Here is a 21,220-nt window from a genome sequence, read left to right on the forward strand (position 1 = left end):
AACGGGAGGCGTTGTGAGAATGTCGATTAGAAGCGAGAATGCAGACGCCTCGTGATCGCCCCTCTGGAAAGGGGCGTCTTTTTTCAAAAGCTCAGTTAGTGGTCGTGCTATGGCCGCGAAATTTTTCACGAAACGGCGGAAGTAGGAACAAAGGCCGATGAAGCTGCGCACGTCCTTGACACATTTTGGAACAGGGAAGTGCGTAACAGCATGGATCTTGCCTGGGTCCGGTTGCACTCCGTTCGCGTCAATGAGATGTCCAAGGACGGTAATCTGGCGACGGCCGAATTGGCACTTCGATGCGTTGAGTTGCAGACCGGCTCGCCGAAATACATTCAGGACTGCTGAGAGGCGCTCGAGGTACGTAGCGAATGTTGGGGAGAATACTATAATGTCGTCCAAGTAGCACAGGCACGTGGACCATTTGAAACCGTGAAGAAGGGAGTCCATCATGCGTTCAAAAGTGGCAGGAGCGTTACATAGACCGAACGGCATCACTATGAATTGATAAAGACCATCGGGTGTTACAAAGGCAGTCTTCTCCCGGTCGAGATCGTCCACGGCAATCTGCCAATAGCCGGAGCGAAGGTCAATAGAGGAGAAATAGCGAGCACCGTGGAGGCAGTCAAGGGCGTCATCAATCTGAGGTAGGGGATACACGTCTTTTTTGGTAACACTGTTAAGGTGCCGATAATCCACGCAAAAGCGCCATGAGCCATCCTTCTTTTTTACCAGCACAACAGGTGACGCCCATGGAGTACATGACGGTTCAATAATGTTCTTGGCAAGCATTTTGCGAACTTCGGTGTGAATAACTTGACGCTCAGCCAGTGATACTTGATACGGGCGGCGATGAATAGGAGAGGCATCGCCGGTATTAATGCGATGTTTAACAGCTGTTGTTCAGGCCAAAGGACGATCGTTAAAGTAAAGAATATATTGGTAGGAAATCAGAACGTGGTAGAGCGCACGAGCGTGCTCGGACGGCGTGTCGGGTGCGATCATTTTCTGTAAGTTGGCGATGGTACAAATTGCTGACTGCGATGGTAGACGAGGATCGGCTGAATTGTCGTCTACTGAAATCGATGCTACAGAGTGATCCTCGAATGAGCAAAGTTAGGCCAGAGACATCCTGCGTGGCAGCACTTGTGTCGTCAAGCCAAAATTGACCACTGGCAGGCAGATGCAATTCGCCGTAATAGATAAAACTGTATGAGGTACTGTGATCCCGTGTGTAAGGAGGACGTCTTGCATAGGAGCTGCGATGTAGTGACCGTCGGGGACTGGTGGGGATGACACGAAGTCAACGTAAGTCGCCGGGAGCCATGAAGGAAGGCTCGACGTACCATCCACTGCGAAGCTCCGTGACGAGGTACATGGAACATCCACCTCCACCAGATATGTTACGTAGGAAGACACCGACGAAAAGCTATTTACAAGTATATTTACAAGGCAATACGCCGCAGTTGGCCAAGAGGCAACAGCCTGTGCTAGCTTTCAATCGTCGTCGTCGTCATCTTCTTACTGCTCGGCTCTTCGTCATTGGAAATACTATCCCGTAGCAATATTAAACTAATGTTATTTTATAACATTCAACTTGATTATCAGACTGGCCTGGACTGCTTTGAAGAACCACGAAGCAATCTCCAATGCTTTCATTGCCTGCATGGCCACAAGGTTATCCATAAGTATACCACCCGAGCTATCCATGAGGCTATGTACTCACAATCGCATTTTGATCATTACGAACATGATACTGTGAAGTGCAGGCTGCAAAGTGGTCACCAGAAACTGTGGATGTCATATCTTCCAAGAAATGCACAAAACGTGCACAACTGATAACACTATCTATAGTGCGCTTGATAAGTACTATTGATATTATTAGTGCGCTATTAAAGGTATGTACTGATAACTGATAGTTCGATAATGACTTCGATTATATCAATGGTACTATTGATAGCTTTGCGTCACTAGGGTTCACACCCACTCGCCCGACGCCACTCACCCCGACTGCAGGAAAGGCAGCAGGATGGACTGCAGGCGCTCGACCGCGGGTGCCAGATGCGGGGGCTGGGGCGCGTCCCAGACAGGGTGGGGGGCCCACTTTCCGTGGTAGGTCGCCATGGCAGCAGGCACGTAGCAACCCTTGCTGCCAGCCTTGAAGGAAAAGAGTAGCAACGAGACGAGCAGCGAATGAGGAGATTCTCAAGTCTGTCGAATCCCACTGTACAGCGTGGTCCACCATTAGAGGGAACACCTAAGCAGTAATCAGGTCAAAACAACTGAAACTTTTCTTTACCACTATCAGAAAGAAGTGGTTGACAGAACCAACTGTATGTGCATTTTTACATGAAATATCAGTCCGTGGGTCTTTATGTCGTGTCTTGTCATGATGATGTCTTGGCAGTAATTGAAGGCAGACTATTTGTTGACTCGATTCGGCTGAGCTACAACGTCTGGCTTTCTTTAAAAAATATTGAGATTAAATCCTGGGGTTTTACGTGCCAGAACCATGATCTGATTATGAGGGACACCGTAGTGAGGGACTCCAGATTATTTTTGACTACCTGGGGTTTTTTTTTACCGTGCACCTAATGCGCGGTACACGGGTGTTTTTGCAGTTCACTGCCATCGAAATGCGGCCCGGTGGCCAGGATTTGATCTCGTGACCTCGCGCTTAGCAGTGCAGTCACTTTTCTTTTTCTTTTTGTATGTGGTTGGAGCAAACAATATCTTTGCTATTCTTGCTAATTTGTCAATTTGGTAAATTTACAAAAATCCCAGGGATATGAATGGGGGGAGGGGGGGGGTGACATTAATGTAGCATGCATTTTTTGAAGCTTTGCCTTAAGCACCCGCCTGTTGCGGAATACACGCGCTTTATTAAATGGGCCCTGAAACACTTCTTGAACGTAGTAAACAAACTTTGCTGAATGTCGCAGAGGCTGCTATGAAAATGTGAGTCAAACATTAGCGCACTGCACGCGGCAGGGAACTTACAACCTTGTGTCCAAACCACAAAATATTGCTTGCTCTCCCTTCCACGATGCCGTCATGCAGTGTCATCGAAAGCAGCTGGCCCACCAACACTATTGGCTGATTTCGTGATCACGAGAGCATTGTGAGTAATACACAATTGCTAATCTTTAGTTCAATAAAGAAAAACATACACGTATGCGATCCAAAAAAAATCTAAATTTTTTTCTCATCTTTGCACAGTGCGTAGATGCATTGGCTGTGCGTGCTGGCACGAGGTTGACGAGACGTTCCTTAATAGTGGAGCCATTCTACGATTAGTCAGAAAAGTGTTTCAGGACGCATTTAACGATGACCGTAGATTGGCTGCATAAACGGACACTCGCTCGCTCGTGCTCCCTTGCGAATAATTTCACACGCAACGTACTCCCTCACCCTCACGTACACCCACATTCGTCGGCACTCACTCCTGTTCCTGCTCACGCCGACTCACACTCAACACTTGCTTGCATTCACAGTTATTTCTGTTTTGCACTTACTGTCACCGACTCGCACCCACTCAAAGTCACAGTAACCAACTTTTGTTCCTAACTCGTGTCAACCAGCACCGACTCTCGTTTACGCTAACGTCCACTCACACTCTTCATCAATCGCTAATGTTCCATGGAATAGCTGTGAAACGAGTCTGGAGCACGTATGAGCCAGCGTACCCGTGAGCGAGTACGCCTGCCTATGACGACAACTTGCCTCTAGGCGCAGCACACAAGCAGCAGGAAATTTTTAAAAAATTGATTGATAGATATTGTTTTTTGGCACAAGGGCCAGAAAATTTTTTTTTTTAAATGCAGAGACTGACGAGCAACACATCGTTTTCAGATCAGATTAGATCTTCAGCGACACTGCTGCTACTGATTTTATCTGTTTTAGGATAGGAACTATACAGAATAAACTTGCTCGAAGCAAGTACTCTTCTGGTGTGTGGCATACTAAAATGCAACGAGATGGCAGCACAAGTACCGTCCCAATTTCTTTGCTTGCATTTGTATTTTCGCAATCTTGCACTGCGCCCAACCTTTCAACACCTTTAAAGCTTTTTCGTGGATGCAATTTATTTTTCGTAAAACATGACGCAACATTTGTAAAATCGCAGAACAAGCCCAAAAGTGGGAACACATCAAGAAAAATTTGGGAGAGTCGGCAGGTACGATCCTCACACAATTGAAAGGTTCGACTTCTGCGGGACACGTAAAAGGAAAACAATCTTAGATTTTATGTGCCAGAACCATGATCTGATTAGTAGGGAGACTTAGGATTGAATTTGACCACCTAGGGTTTTTTAACGTGCCTGCAATGCAAGGCGCACAAGCATTTTTGCATTCTGCCCGTATCAAAATGCAGCCACCACGGCTGGGATCGAACCCATGACCTTACGCTCAGTAGTGCAGTGCTATAGCCACTGTCATAGCCATAGCCACAGCTATAGCCACATTCGGCTCAGGGGACACTTTTCTCAGCTGTACGACCATACAAAATGGTTAAAAGTCATACATTAGAAGATAATTCGGAAGAGTTGTTTGGTACACAAATCGACAAATTATAATGTGTATTTGGCAACTAATTTGCACTGGTTAGAGCAGAGCGGAGTCCAAGAAAAATGGCTAATATAGCTGATATGGGCTTGCAGAGGAGAGTAATGGTGGGAGGTTCACCTGATAAAGCCTGGTGTTGGTGTCGCAGAAATAGCCAGGAGCACTGTTGTCTGGGCCAACCAGGTGAGTGGCTTTGAAGAACACAACGTGATTCCTGGAAGAGAATGTAGAAAGATCGGGACAGCAGCTATTGCAGTCCACACGGAGGCACTCTCACCAGCCCACAACTCTTCGCTCTGATACTGACGGAATGGAAATCGAGGCACATAATCGATCGAGCAAAATGCCAGGACATACTAAAATAAAGGTTGCCAGAGTGGCAGCCTCCACAGTTTACTAGCAGAAGTGAAGCCAGTGTTGCGCCATACTTCACCTCTGAAAAATAGCTGCACCAGTTGGAGCCTACCGAGGTCAGATGTTCTAGCTCACTGAGGATCAATGCTAATTTTAAAATAAAAGCTTGCCGTTTCTGGCTAAAACGTACTGCACACTTTTGCATAAGAGCCACACATGTCTAAGGGCTGCATCCCTATATTTGAGCCTAAATATCTCAGAAAAAAAAAAGCTATTCATGTATGGGCTGCATCTCCTATTTCGTAGTGTGCAACTCGTTAGTTGCGGCCATGCAGCAGTGTCTTCACACAGTACACAGATCCCTATAGGTCGTTTCTTTGGTTGTTACCACAGTTGATAATACCTTGGGAGAAACTCGGTGGCCTAACCGTTGGCGTCATCCCAAAACTCGTTTCCCAGTGCACCACAGTTTGTGCCGTATGGGGGCACACTTACAAAATACAGGCCCAAATTTATTTTAATTTAAGGAAGTGCGACCCTTACATGAGAATAGTATACAGCAACCCTTATCTGAGTATTGATATGGATATATCCCATAAAATTTGCCAGGACATTCATGCTTTAACCTAAAACCAGTGACACAAACACGTCGAGCAGCATCCAGAAAATGAAATTAGGCATCTTAATAGCCATACGAACTGGGAATAAAAAAAAATTCCTATATTCTCCACTATATGTTAACATTCTAGGTAAGACAGAAGCAGTTCAGCTTCACCTGTAGGACATCGTCTCCGCTATAGCAACTTTATTTTAAATATTCTTTAGTGAAATGGCCAAGTAGATTGTATACAATTACAGCTTCATGCCATTACCCCACTAAAAGCACTGATGTGGTACCACATTCTGGAACGCAAAATTTACACACATACACACACACACACAAAAAAAAAAGAAACAGCAGCAGCAATGAGGCCGACGAAATGAAAGGGGTCCTGCAACGCTTTTCGAACATGAGAATTATGAGGGGGCCCCTAAAAGAAATGGGAATAGCGCTGTGCGGGGCAGAGCTACCATACTGCGCATTCCTCCCTCTATAGAAGCGTCGAGCAACTCGTCATTTCGAGAAACAGAAAAAGCATTAAGGAGGTGTACATACACGAAAATGCTAGAATCAGAAGTATGTATAGCAGATCTGAGTAACTCAGGCAGACTAGGTGACCATTTGTCACCGCCCCATTTCAAAGCGGATGCCAATAAATCATCATCATCATCATCATCATTAGTTAATTGCACCCAGTGGCTTCTCCTGGGAGGTTTTCTCTTAGTACGGCTTTATTTTTGTGAAAGCAGTTTTGCGTGCTTCTTTCTTTGTGAAGGACAATTCAAGTGAACAGCGTGCGGCTGTGAAACTTTGTTCCTTGCTAGGAAAAATGCCGTAGAAACTGTTGAGATGTTAGGTACTACTTACAAGGATGGTGCTACGGGAAACATAGTTCAGGACAACATTCATTTGGGCTAGATGGTGCATACTTGAATTAGGAAGAAACAGCGCCAACTAAGACGATCACAAGTGGGGAGAACGACACAGGACAAGCGCCATCACATAAAAAAGGGCCCTGTGTTTTCGGAACATAGTTCAGGACAACATTCATTTGGGCTAGATGGTGCATACTTGAATTAAGAAGGAACAGCGCCAACTAAGACGATCACAAGTGGGGAGAACGACACAGGACAAGCGCTTGTCCTGTGTCGTTCTCCCCACTTGTGATCGTCTTAGTTGGCGCTGTTCCTTCCTAATTCAAGCTATGGAAAAAACTCAAGCGTTCAAGTGGTTTTCTTGGTTCAAAAGAGGGGAAATATAGATCCACCACAAACCTAGTTGAGGCCCGTCAACTTTACAAATGGACGAAAATGTTAAACAAAAATGTGTGCATTTTACAAAACAGACGAGTTTCAAAAATGCCTCCAAGAACGGAATCACAGATCTGAAAAACGTATAAAGTGTAATGGAGAGTACTTGAAGGTGATAAAGTTGTTTTGTTAAATAAGTATATATATATACAGTTTTTTTTTTAAATATCCATGGTACCCCCTCGTAATTGAAGTTGCTTATTCGCTAAACGCCAGCATCTGAGCAAAAAAAAATATATATGTATATTTTTTTTTCTATCTAGCCTAGACCCTTTCATATCCAAAAAATGAAAGTACTAATTAGTGTACTGCTTAGCACAGAAGCTCGAAAAAACATGTTTAAATACATGCTGCACTTGAATGCAGTGAAAAAGAAGGCAAAACGACACACAAAAGTTATGGCAACATAGTGAGGATTATTGGGATTGCCTCTCTTTGCATACATCACAAACACAAATGAACATTTACAAATCAAGTACATCGTAGGCAAAGGCGAAGAAAAGAACAATAAATATGCTACACGAATTCACTAGTTAGTTTCTTGACTACTCGGCTTGTAAAAGTAATCTGTAGCAACTAAATTTCTATTTCTCCTTTTTTTTTTGCCTTTTGAGCAGCCATCTTTAAGTAGAAAACAATGTGACCTGCCTCTACCATATAAATTTTTAGTGCCTCATAATTATATAGTGGTTTTGGCACGTAAAACCCTATAATTTCATCAAATCATATAAATTTTCAGTAGTCTTCATACAGAAACTTGGTATAAAGCTCACTGAGAAGCTGTAGACGTGAGCCTATAATAGCAAACCACATTAACATAATACTCCTCAAGACGCTAAATTGAGGTGTAGCACCTGAACTGGCTTGCCCAACCAAGTAAGCTGCCACTACCGGTGCTTTGACAGCAACGCATGCAAATGGATTGTCAATGCACACAATATCTTCACAAAACACTCAGAAAAAAACAGGGCGCACCTTTGCGATGAACCATCGGGGAGGTACTCCTCAGAGCAGGGTGAACCTGGAAACAAGAAAAATGGAAAGACGCATCTGCCAGTTGAATGTCCGAAATGAACACAGTATTGTAGCTTATGGTTGTAGCATCAGCTATGGCTGAAGAGAAACCTCACAGCCACTGGGACAATCAGGAGTTTGATTCATGGCCACAGCAGGTGCATAGACACTGAACGGAAAACTTCCATGTGGAGCACAGTCAAACCTAGTTGTACTGAAATCGCATCTGAAGTGGAAACCTCTTCGTTATATCCGGTATTCGTCATATTGTACCATATTTACTCGTGTAAGGCCTGCCCTCGAGTACGGCCCCCACCCCTACTTTGGCGGAATGCGGTTTTTAGCCCAATTTTCTTTTTGATGTAGAAGCATAAATGGCTCATTGAGTGAAAAGGCCAGTGTCCTGCGTCTATAGCAGCGAAACGGCACTCAATTTACCACTGGCTGCGACACCACATATCGAGCACGGCTTGTTGGAGTCCCCATTGGCGGCGACGCCAAAGGGGGATAACATGTACTCAATGCATTCATTGTCCCAGCTCTGCTGACACATAACGACGTAGACGAGATAGAGACGCATGTTTGTCGTTTCTCTCTATCTCGTCTACGCCTTTCTCGCGCAGTTTTTTGTTAAGATGGTATACTGTACTAGTTCAGTTTCAAAAGTTGTCAGCGACACTAAGAAAAACATGCAGAGGGTCACCCACCATGGAGGTTGATGGTGACGATGTCCCCGTTACAGATGTACCTGGAATATCAGGAGATGGCACAAAAAATTTTAGAATGTCTTTCATTCAAGCAAAGGTCACCAGATTGTCACGCTATCAAGGCCATGACAGTAAGTCACGGTCAAATATTTATGTCCACACGCACGCATTAACAGCGTCAGCTTGCCTAGAAATAATGTTAGCTATAATGGGCAGCATCAATTATCGGGCAACAACTTGGCCTGTACAACACCTTTATGGTTACCAGGAAAATATTGGTAACTGGAAATCCCAGTAAAAACTGCCCCTAAAAATATGCTTTTGCCAAGTTGTAGTGACGGCGCAGAACTAGAAATACTGACCAAAGTGCGAGTTAAGAATCTAACTTTAATTTCATTTTATTTCATTTAATTTCACTTGTACACAGAAAGGCCCTAAAATAACCATGATGGCAAGCATAGTCTATTGTTGAATGTTCTCTCACGTCTCATGTTCGGCTGCTAGTTAGACATGTCTCAGCCTGCATTCCAACTTAACTGCTGGTACTCATATGTGCAGAAGAACTTCATTGACACACTCCCATTTAGCAAGATTTCCCGGTGACAATGTTATCAATAGCAAACACCTACATATGACTAAGTCATTATACGCTTTTTTTTTACCAGTTCACATGCTCCCAAAAATCCAATCTTTCAGCACCAACGTTCAGTACATTGGCAAACTGCGATCGTATGGCCCATCTTTCAGTCGCTAGATTCCAGGTGAACAAGAAAAGGTGCAACGTGTGTAACTGAGAGCAGTAGCCGCCTACTGCTACAACTTTCCGGCAATACTGACCTACCTGTCTCACGTGTAAATGCTGCGACGCAATAAATTTTCTCTTCCGGTATTAGTGTCGAGAAGTTGTAACGACACCTACTCGTGAATGACGTCACGGCCGAAATGCCACCCGCTCCGACTCACTCGGCTGCTGTGCGCTCACGTTCCCTTCGAGCATGCTCGGGGTATATAATCGGGGCATACCGGGTGTTTCTACGAAAACCTTAATATTTAAATACAGCATTTTTGAAATAAAAGGACGGTTCCTTCGGAGACGTGCCATCAGTGGTGGCGACCATGGGGTGACGGGTCATCATCAGCCTAGTTACGCCCACTGCAGGGCAAAGGCCTCTCCCATACTTCTCCAACTACCCCGGTCATGTACTAATTGTGGCCATGTTGTCCCTGCAAACGTCTTAATTTCATCCGCCCACCTAACTTTCTGCCGCCCCCTGCTACGCATCCCTTCCCTTGGAATCCAGTCCGTAACCCTTAGTGACCATCGGTTATCTTCCCTCCTCATTACATGTCCGGCCCATGCCCATTTCTTTTTCTTGATTTCAACTAAGATGTCGTTTACCCGCGTTTCTTGCCTCACCCAATCTGCTCTTTTCTTATCCCTTAACGTCACACCCATCATTCTTCTTTCCATAGCTCGTTGCGTCGTCCTCAATTTCAGCAGAACCCTTTTCGTAAGCCTCCAGGTTTCTGCCCCATATGTGAGTACTGGTAACACACAGCTGTTATACACTTTCCTTTTGAGGGATAGTGGCAACCTGCTGTTCATGATTTGAGAATGCCTGCCAAACGCACCCCAGCCCATTCTTATTCTTCTGGTTATTTGACGGGTGATGGGTGATGCGTGGTAAATAGTTGCTAATTAAAAAACATCTATGAATCACTTTTTAAACTACGTCATCGTAATTTGGAAATTGAAGTGAGCTTCGCGCACAAGCCATATAAACTTTTGGATCTAGTAAAATGAGACTGCTCACGAAACTGTGGCACAACAAATTTCGACCATCAGAGTGCACGAAACCAAAACTGGCAGGTTGCAGCAAATGCTTAGCTGCACTCCTCAAGGCGAAATTCTGCTTACACCACCCAGGAGCAAGCAACCAGCGCTCTGCGACAGCAAGGAGCACCGCAGCAAGTAATGCTCTTCAGCAAGCAAACATTGTAGGAGTCACATATAGCCAGTGTCTGTTACATCCTTGTTGCACCACTGCAAGTATGTTTGCTTAACAGGATTGTTCTATCCTATGTTATTGCATTTATGCTGTTATTATCCATGCGAGCTACTGCTGCAGAGTGTAGAATTGCGCATGAAAAACTCGCACCGCGCTGGACTAAGCTCTGTCGGCCGGCACTGTAACATTGCCTTTGAGAAATATATTGTTGTCTAGCAAAAAAGCTGTTTGAATAACTACTGACAGACTAGGACATCGTAAAAATATATTTGAGACGACCGTCACAAGTGTACTAGCATGGGGAACATGATCAAATAAATAGAAACATTGCAGGAGGAACTCGGACACCACCTGAACTGTAGCCGACAACAGGCACAAGTCCTTGCCTTGCCAGTGCTCGCACATAATTACACTTGCGATGGCCTGTTCAATAGCTGCAGCAATGATGTCGAGAAAGCGCAATCTTTTGTCCCTCAAGAAATGGCTGAATATGCCGTATTTACTCAACTGTAACACAAGTTCTTTTTCATGATTTTCGTTGCTTGAACTTGACCCACGTGTTACATTCAAATAACAGTACAATTGACCATTTAAAATATTTTAAATCTTGCGGTTTTAAGTGTTACGCTGGCAACCTGCACCTTTAGGTCTCGATCCAATCCATAGACAACTCGACCGAAGTAAAAACTTGCTTTTTTCTTCGAATTGATGCCATTTTCACTGTGCTTGTGACTGGCGTTATGCTTACGGTGCTGCAGCACCCTGCAACCTTTTTTGATGGTTGAGGAGCTGGGATTCCTCGATGGCCAAGGAGCTGGCAAACTCCGCTGCAGCTCAGTGGCTTGATGTCAATGAGCTGATGATTCACGGATGGCCGAACCAGCCAGAGGCCCTCTTTTAAAAGCGAGGCCAGTCGGAAATGCTCTGTGGACCGCATAGTGACCTGGTACTGCCCCTGAATGAAATGGTTGTGCGGACTTTAATGAAGTGTTTAATCCCAAATGAGCTCAACGGAACAGATGATGACTTGATTCTCGGGCAAGTCGACCCTCACGTTACAGTCGAGGTCATGTTAGATTCAAGTAAATACGGTACTAGTTGTTGTCAAGCAGAATCCAAAGAGAAAGTGCATAGACATAGTTAGTGAGCTTGGACTAGCAGTATCCATTGCAAACATGCAGAGCCAGTTTGGCCCATGTGCCCTGGTCATGTCTAGTGGCGAAGTGTGGTGGCTTGATGTACAGTCAACCGCAAAAGTTTGCTGGACACAAGATCTGCTAAGAAGCTGAATTCTCGCGAAGCGTGGTCACACAGCCTCGAAATAAATGTTCCAGCATGTAGTAGCCTTCTCCACCTACATAGCGATTCATTAAATACGAAATGTCATGCTTTAACATTGCAGGAATTCACATTTGAAGGGGAAACTGCATCCCGTAAACTTTTGCTGTTGACTGTACATCGTCTTTCCAAGCGCTAAATGTTGAAGGTGACATGTCTGAGCCCCCGCGGTGCATGCACCATGTGTCAGAGGTCCCGCTGAAGGTACCAGGACAAAGCGCTAGCATGCAAGGACAAGCCAAGAAAGCTCATGGCTTCATGCTACTGTCTTCTTGTCCACCCGGTGTTAGAGGTCACACTAGCTGTAGAGTTTTGGAGGCGCAGCACTGTTGAAGTGGCAAAGCGAGCGGCAGCACAGAATGCTTGCTTTGGAACAAGCATGCGCACTCCCTATTTTCAGTGCGTCTCATGATGCCAGTGTTGCACCGGTGAGTGCTCGCAGTCATCGAGTGAATTTTGTTTATGCGTGTCTCTGGGCACGCGAAACCATGTTTGTTTCGTTAGTAAGCAAATGTTTACTGAATTTTAAACTGCCGCTAAAACTACAAGACTTATTTCATGCAATACTAGTCTAATACATTGCTTATTCTGAAGTATTTTTCTATTAATACATATGAACGAGTTTCTACTGTACTCAAGAATGTACAACACTATTTGCACAATGCTTGTAATCTAATTAGACACACCTCTTATACAATTAGTGACAGCATTCAAGAAATTTCACACATACAGTAGGTGAATCCTGCAACAAGCAATAACTTAACAACAGTGATAATCCAGTGAAAAGCGGCCATGGCAAGAGGTAATACAACGTATACATGAAAATATGCTACTTAGCCCAAGAAGTAAAGGCACAAGGGAATGAACTGAGCAACAGTAACAATAAGACTGGACGTAGCTTTTGTGCATACACCTTGAATGCTCCTTGGCTAGTTAGTTGTCTTTGACCAAGTGCATCTACAAGTGCTTTATTGTCCATACCGAGATAAAATGATTTTAGCATATACTCTGTTACATACTTAGCAGGCAACACTGCAGTAGTAGTGCAGTCATCAAGTGTGACTACGTGCATCTTACAGTGCAGTTATTTTTTGAGCTGTGACGGTTTCTCCAGAATAACTGCTATACATATACAGTCAACGACTGATTTTTCGAATGCTCGATTTTTCAGATATGCCCGATGATTTGGACGCCTTTGTGGCACCATCACGTATCCCATAGAGCCAACGTATAAAAACGTCTGAAATTTTGGCTGCTAAAACCCTTTGCTCTCTCATATTCCTGACTTTTTTTCCCGAGACCACAGGTTCGAAACGGCATTAACTGAGGCCATCACCATCGCTGTTTTGATTATCTAAAAGCCTAAAACAAGAGCTCGTGCGCGCTGATCCACTGTCAGCCATAGAAACCACTCGTGCACCTTTGCGCTTCCAGTATGTGGTGTACTAAGATTTTGTCGCGAGCACAAGTGATGTGGCATGGCCGCTGGCCGCAAAATGAATGAATATTTGATGTTTAATGGCGCAAAGGCAACTGTCCGCAAAAGTGTATCATACTTTGTGGCATAAGACTATGAGACTAGCTGTTACATCTAATTTATTTACATACATTAATATCTTGCTTTTACGTGCGATGCACTATATGGTTACGAGTGCATGTTTTGTACTTCGAAACAGAGTGCCAACTTCGACAATGTATTGCCAACTAGCCCTTAATCTTGCTTTGTTAGGACCGACGATAAGCACTGAACCTGGGCTCGGGCATTATATGACATGAACCATGATGACACAATAACGGGAATTCTATGGCAAGGCATGCTGGTACACATGTGACAAGCCAGAGGAACCCGCGATAGATGTCACTCCGTAGTGTAACAACCGGCATACACACACACTTCTCTTACCGAGGCCTTGAGAAGTGATCCCTCAGCAGTTCTGTGCATTCAATAGTGCTGCTGTAAGCGGGGCTACGCACAATGGCCAGGTTGAACTCGTGCGCCGACACTGGCGGACTGCCTTTGCTGGAACCAGCCAGGGCCTCCTATGAAACAGAGAAGATGCAAGAAAAATATTCCGGCAGAACCCCTCTCACTTTAAACGTCAATGTTAATGTGATGAGTATTGAGGCTATGTAGCAACACAGTATTGCCACCACCAAAATGCATCATGCATTTATTCGTTTATTTATTTTCAGTTACTGATAGTATCTAATGAGATCTTAAGCAGGAGTGGGTAAATGCATGTTAACAAACATATGGTAATCATGTGTTAAAAAATTCGCCAACGATTACGATACTCCCTAAGAGAAATTTGAGCACAGCTCTATACGCATTTTCATTTCGTGATTATTGGCCGACTTGGTCAATCTGTCTCATGCGGCGCGTTTGGGCACACAATTGGTTCGCTAATCGAGAGATTGCGAGAGTCAGCACGTGGGGCCAGCGCATGGGTGATGACGCGTGGGCCTGATTCGCAGAAGCCGCCGCCAACAAAACACCCAGACGACACGCGTTACTCTGGCGCCGTCTCGTAGCCACTGTTACGGCACTGCACTTTTCTTCTCACGCTTTCGCCATACCCTCCTCTGCATTCAATGTATGCATCCACTCTCCTCTCTCGCCCATTCCTCTGTAAACGTTGTGTCATCTAGCGGTGCCGCCACGAAGCCCACGAGTGACAAGATTCTGAATATACTATATTCAAGCAAGATTGTCTGATAGAATACCTGACGCGGGTTCAGTTCCACCCAGCACCAAAGAAATTTTAAAGGAGTTGTTTTTTTTTCTCATCGCAGAGCGATGCCTACCCTGGTGCCGCATACCCGTGACACATGTGACTCAAGTTGGCGTCCAAGAGGCCCGTTGAAGAGCCATAACCAGTGCCGCATGGCCAGTGACCCGGCGCATACCCAGCGACCTAAGTTGGTCCAACGGCTGGTTTCAAGCCCTGTTCCCACAGCTCAGCAGCAATATGCTCTGCCATGGACCATGGACTACCCAGTGCCACAAGTTGGTGGAAAAACAGTTAGAACAGAGAGACAAACATAAAAGAAAGTGTGCAAGGTATCCTAAGAATGATAATTGCATTTAAAAAAACCGTAGATCCCATTCACTGTGGGTATCAATGTCAGGGGAAGCCTTTTGCAGGTGACTGGATCATTTCGAGTTATGCTAACAAGATAGACCAACATATATGTGTAAACAAGAAAGAGTGTGTGAGATGACAGTGTGTATCTGACAACAGCAGTAAGGTGATGACAATCGGTGCTTGCTGCTGTGCAGGGTCACAGAATACCGGGTCCAGTGGTCCATTATTAATGCGAATAGCATTCCTTGCTACTTCAGCGGTTTTGAGCCTGCACGCATGCACATATGCCCGTCTGTCCGTGCGTCAATCTAGCCTCTTACGCCAACCCAGTTGCAGAAGTCGTCTACCTGTTTGGGCAGCTAGGTACATGTGCTCCTGGTCGAGATGCTGTTGTGGTCGTTCCATTGTCGTCATTCCAGCCTTGTGGTCATACACTCGTCATGCTGTCGCCATCATGCCATCTATGCCGACCCAGTCACCCAAACTGTATGAGAGCTTGGGCCAATAAGTACGGCCTCGTGGTCGTGATTGTATCACGACCACTTGGTCCTTCATTGCAAAGACCAAGTACGAAGACTTGGAAATTACCCATTCTTTTCTCGATGGCATCTCGAGGCTCACTGCCCAGAAGAGGTGGCACGCATACAACTGCATGCAAATTTTCAGGCCAATCTTCGCGCTCTGTAAGGTGAGCGATGCCCCGACAGAAAATTCGAAAGGCTGAAGCAGTGGAACACAGCACGTCCGTCAAGCGCCCTCAAAAACTCTGTGTACAACTTGTCCTCATACCAGCCAGACGGCTACGAGATGGCAGTTCAAAATCTCGGTGTCAACTTCAACACGAGACCTGCAACCGACACGAAGAAAATAATATGCGCTGCTGAGTGCGCTGTGAACTTGGTCGACCAATCCCGCCGTGACAAGGCTCGCACACGCGTTGTAAACATATTGTCAAAGTTGTGCGCCCAACCCACAGTGGACACCTTGTGCAAGCAAGAATGTGATGCCGTCAAGAGGCTGCAGGAGAATCGGGATATTGTCATGCTTCCTGCCGACAAGGGGAATGCTACCGACCTTCTAGACAGGAGTAAACACATCAAAAAAATGTGCTTGCTATTGAGTGATGTTCACACATACACCGGCGTCGCAAGAGACCCGACACCCAAGCTTCAGAGGGACCTGCAGAAACTGCTGGCCGACATCTTCCATATGGCGCCGCCTCAACACAAGCAGTTGTACTACAGATTGCTTTGCCACAATGGATCTGCTCCAGCAATATATGGCCTGCCAAAAGTACACAAGCCAGATGCTCCCCTGCGCCCCATTGTGGACTTCACACGTTCGCCGCTCTACAAGCTGTCAAATTTTCTTCACAGAATAATTTCGCCACTCGTTGGCAAACGTGCTTACCCTGAGTACTTCATAGACTCAGTAGGGCGCCAGCTGGCTCGCACAGTACCTACCCAGCCTGGACCCCCCAAAAAACGGGCTTCGATTCCGTACGTCCCCGGCATAAGCGAGACTCCTGCACACGTCCTGCGGTCATATGACGTGCAGGCTGCACACGTACCCACCCGGAAACTTAGACAAGAGCTCGTGCATGTGAAAGACGCTTTGGGAAAGGAAAAGTTCCCAGGCGCAGTGTATGTCACTCCGTGTGCGGACTGTCGGTATGTCTACATCTGTGAAACCGGCAACTTCATAACAAGACTTAAGCAGCACAGGAATGACATCCAGAAATGACACGTTGCATTGAATGCCTTGGCTGAACACTGCACAACCACATCCCATACAATTAACTGGGAGAAATCTCGCGTGATTGCCAAGGAACGAAATCATTCTTCGCATCTTAATCTTGAGTCCCTAATCATCCAAACCACAGCGCACACTCTAAATCGCAACGAAGGCAATATGCCGCCCATGTATACCAGATGCCTTAGTCATGTTTTGAGCCACACATAAAAAGGGGCGCCAGCTCTGCCGCTTGTTACATTGTGAACAAGGCTCCCATGGGGGAGCCGAAACATAAATAAAAATTTTTAACTATTTTTCTCCGTGTCCAGACCTCTCCCTTTTAAGTAGTGTCATACCATCGACATCATGGCGGCGACATCCTTCAGGCTGATGTTGTCATACGTCCGTTGTCATACCATCGTCGCCATGCCGTCTTGCTCGTGCGATTGTCATCATTCTCGCTTCTTCATCCGGTTGTCACTATACAGTCATCGTCACACGATCGTTGTCACCTAATGGTCATCATGCTGTTGCCAATATATATGTTTGCTCTTCCCTCGATACCGTTCCTTCTTCCTCATTCTATCATCACTGCCTCAGCATCATACAGTTGTCATCCTGCCTCCATACTCATGGGCGACCTTGGCAAGTGAGCGCCATAGCAAAGAGAGAAGGAATGTTGTCATTCATTTGTCATTATTCCGCCTTTGTCACATCGTCATCATCAGTTGTTATCATGCCTAGGTTGTGGGACCATCGTCATGATGCCGTTCTTATCATGCTATCGTCCCTCTAGCTATGTGATCCAACTCTCGTCATGCTGTTGTCCTCAAGCCATCGTCGCCTTACAGGTTTCCTGATACAGTCATTGTCAGGCTACAGGATCAAGCTACAGAACAGGTATTCGGCTTTAACTCAGGAAGAGGACCTTAGTGTTGAAGCAATGAACAACAATCCTATGGGCATCATTAAGGAGTGTGCAATAGAGGTCGATGGTAACTCCGTTAGACAGGATGCCAGTAAGCTATAGCAGGAGACGAAAGATCTGATTAAGAAAAGCCAATGTATGAAAGCCTCTAACCCTAGAGCTAGAAAAGAACTGGCAGAACTTTTCAAGTTAATCAACAAGCGTAAGACAGCTGACATAAGGAAGTATAATATGGATAGAATTGAATATGCTCTCAGGAACGGAGGAAGCCTAAAAGCAGTGAAGAAGAAACTAGCAATAGGCAAGAATCAGATGTATGCGTTAAGAGACAAAGCCGGCAATATCATTACTAATATGGACGAGATAGTTAGAGTGGATTTATACAGTACCAGTGGCACCCACGACGATAATGGAAGAGACAATAGCCTAGAGGAATTCGAAATCCCACAGGTAACGCAGGAAGAAGTAAAGAAAGCCTTGGGAGCTATGCAAAGGAGGAAGGCAGCTGGGGAGGATCAGGTAACAGCAGATTTGTTGAAGGATGGTGGGCAGATTCTAGAAAAACTGGCCACCCTGTATACACAATGCCTCATGACCTCAAGCGTGCCAGAATCTTGGAAGAACGCTAACATAATCCTAATCCATAAGAAAGGGGACGCCAAAGACTTGAAAAATTATAGACCGATCAGCTTACTCTCCGTTGCCTACAAACTATTTACTAAGGTAATCGCAAATAGAATCAGGAACACCTTAGACTTCTGTCAAGCAAAGGACCAGGCAGGATTCCGTAAAGGCTACTCAACAATAGATCATATTCACACTATCAATCAGGTGATAGAGAAATGTGCGGAATATAACTGACCGTTATACACAGCTTTCATTGATTACGAGAAAAAGTTTGATTCAGTCGAAACCTCAGCAGTCATGGAGGCATTACGGAATCAGGGTGTAGACGAGTCGTATGTAAAAATACTGAAAGATTTCTATAGCTGCTCCACAGCCACTGTAGTCCTCCATAAAGAAAGCAACAAAATTCCAATAAAGAAAGGCATCAGGCAGGGAGATACGATCTCCCTAATGCTATTCACAGCGTGCTTACAGGAGGTATTCAGAGACCTGGATTGGGAAGAACTGGGGATAAGAGTTAATGGAGAATACCTTAGTAAATCGAGATTCGCTGATGATATTGCCTTGCTTAGTAACTCAGGGGACCAATTGCAATGCATGCTCACCGACCTGGAGAGGCAAAGCAGAAGGGTGGGTTCAAAAATTAATCGGCAGAAAACTAAAGTAATGTTTAGCAGTCTCAGAAGAGAACAGCAGTTTACGATAGGTAGCGAGGCTCTGGAAGTGGTAAGGCAATACATCTATTTAGGGCAGGTAGTGACCGCGGATCCGTATCATGAGACTGAAATAATCAGAAGAATAAGAATGGGCTGGGGTGCGTTTGGCAGGCGTTCTCAAATCATGAACAGCAGGTTGCCATTATCTCTCAAGAGAAAAGTATATAATAGCTGTCTTACCAGTACTCACGTATGGGGCAGAAACTTGGAGGCTTACGAAAAGGGTTCTACTTAAATTGAGGACGACGCAACGGGCTATGGAAAGAAGAATGATAGGTGTAACGTTAAGGGATAAGAAAAGAGCAGATTGGGTGAGGGAACAAACACGAGTTAATGATATCTTAGTTGAAATCAAGAAAAAGAAATGGGGGGTGGGGCATGGGCAGGACACGTAATGAGGAGGAAAGATAACCGATGGTCATTAAGAGTTACGGAATGGATTCCAAGGGAAGGGAAGCGTAGCAGAGGGCAGCAGAAAGTTAGGTGGGCAGATGAGATTATTTATTTATTTATTTATTTATTTACTTACATACCTACAGCGCCCAATGTTGGGCATTAGAGTAGGGGGAAGGAATATACAAATGAGGGAAATACAGATGATTGATGTTACAAAAGGATACATCTAATACACAATACAACAAAATATTGACATTGAAAACACAGTACTTAACACAACATTACACCTAAGGTTATTATGGAATACAATATAAATACACTTTAGTACATAATACAACGCAATGATATTATTTATAATTATAATAAAGTAATGGAAAAGAAAGAACAGCGAGTAAGGGAAAAAGCCGCGGACAGAAAAGGTTAATCTCCTATTCTGTCCGAAGCGAAACACATTTTAGAACTAAAGATATAAATGTTTCAACAACAAAGTTTCGAACACAGTTGGCGTTGCTGTAACAATTTCAAGCGTCAGTTTATTCCAATCATGTACAGTTTTTGGAAAGAAGGAATGCTTATATAGGTTGATACGGCATTTGTACTCTTGTACCTTGAGCGGATGATCTGTTCTAGGTGATATGTAGCTTGGGTTCTTTATGTATGTGTCCCTGCACAAACCAGTCTTGCCTGTGTAAATATTGAAGAAAACTTTAAGTCGCAAATATTTCCGTCGGTTCTCGAGAAGTGGCCATCCCAAGTTAACACGTATTTGTGATGAGCTCTGAGTGAAATCATAGTTGGCAGTAATGAACCGGGCGGCGCGTTTTTGTATTCGTTCCAGTTGGTTAATGGCTGTGTTTGTCTCTGGGTCCCAGGCAGAGCTGCCGTACTCTAACATCGGACGAACGTTTGTTAAATAAAGCGTTTCTTTTACCTTATGGGGGGCTCTCCAGAAATTATGTTTTAGAAAATTTAACATACGACTAGCCTTAGACGCCACGCTCTCTATATGGTCATTCCAAGAAAGATTAGTTTTAAAGACAACGCCTAAGTACTTGTAACTACTTACCTCGATCAATGGTTCAGTGTTTAGAAAGTAATTTTTAACAAGTGGTACCCTTTTGTTAGTGAAGCGAATGACATTGCACTTGGCAGAGTTTAATTTCATGCTCCAGCTGTCGCACCACGTGGACACTGTTAGAAGGTCATTTTGTAAGATACTTGAATCGGCAGGGGACATAATGGCGCGATATATGCAACAATCATCAGCATACAGGCGTATGTGACTGAAAAGATGCGTTCCTATGTCATTTATGAATATTATAAATAACAGTGGGCCCAAGACGGACCCCTGTGGAACGCCCAATAAGACTTCAGTCTCTGATGAGGTCAGTCCTTCAAGGACAACACGCTGCTTTCTACCAGTAAGATACGCCTCCAGCCATTTCATCAGTGATGCTGGAATTTTGATGGCAGCCAGTTTTGTGAGTAGAAGGTTATGTGCAACAGAATCGAAAGCTTTCTGAAAATCCAGAAATACGCAGTCAACCTGGTGTCCGTTATTTATTGATGATGCGATATCATGGCTGAATTCGATTAGCTGAGTGTCACATGAGAATCCCCGGCGAAACCTATGTTGTGTGGGGCAAAAGAATCCGTTGCTCTGTAAGTGACTCATTAAGTTGGTATAAATTATATGCTCTAGTAGCTTACATGAGACGCTAATGAGTGAAATAGGTCTGTAATTTTTTGTCTTTGTCTTGTCGCCGCCTTTAAATACAGGTACTACGTTACCACTTTTCCAAGTTTGCAGGGACAATATGGCTACAATTAGTACA

General features: G+C 44.7%; 1 protein-coding gene across 2 annotated transcripts in view; it reads right to left on the reverse strand.

Annotated features, from left to right (window-relative positions):
* Window positions 1–21,220, reverse strand: part of LOC142587546 (peroxisomal ATPase PEX6-like) — a 91,934-nt gene that overhangs the window by 52,743 nt on the left and 17,971 nt on the right. For both annotated transcript variants that reach the window (XM_075698627.1, XM_075698626.1), the window contains exons 5-9: window positions 13,802–13,938; window positions 8,552–8,592; window positions 7,806–7,851; window positions 4,686–4,779; window positions 2,006–2,157 (exon numbers count right to left, since the gene is read on the reverse strand). In XM_075698627.1, coding sequence (XP_075554742.1) covers window positions 2,006–2,157; window positions 4,686–4,779; window positions 7,806–7,851; window positions 8,552–8,592; window positions 13,802–13,938 — 470 coding nt within the window. The remainder of the gene's footprint in view (window positions 1–2,005; window positions 2,158–4,685; window positions 4,780–7,805; window positions 7,852–8,551; window positions 8,593–13,801; window positions 13,939–21,220) is intronic.

The sequence above is a fragment of the Dermacentor variabilis genome, chromosome 7 (assembly GCF_050947875.1).
Source record: "Dermacentor variabilis isolate Ectoservices chromosome 7, ASM5094787v1, whole genome shotgun sequence".
Classification (NCBI taxonomy): Eukaryota; Metazoa; Arthropoda; class Arachnida; order Ixodida; family Ixodidae; genus Dermacentor; species Dermacentor variabilis.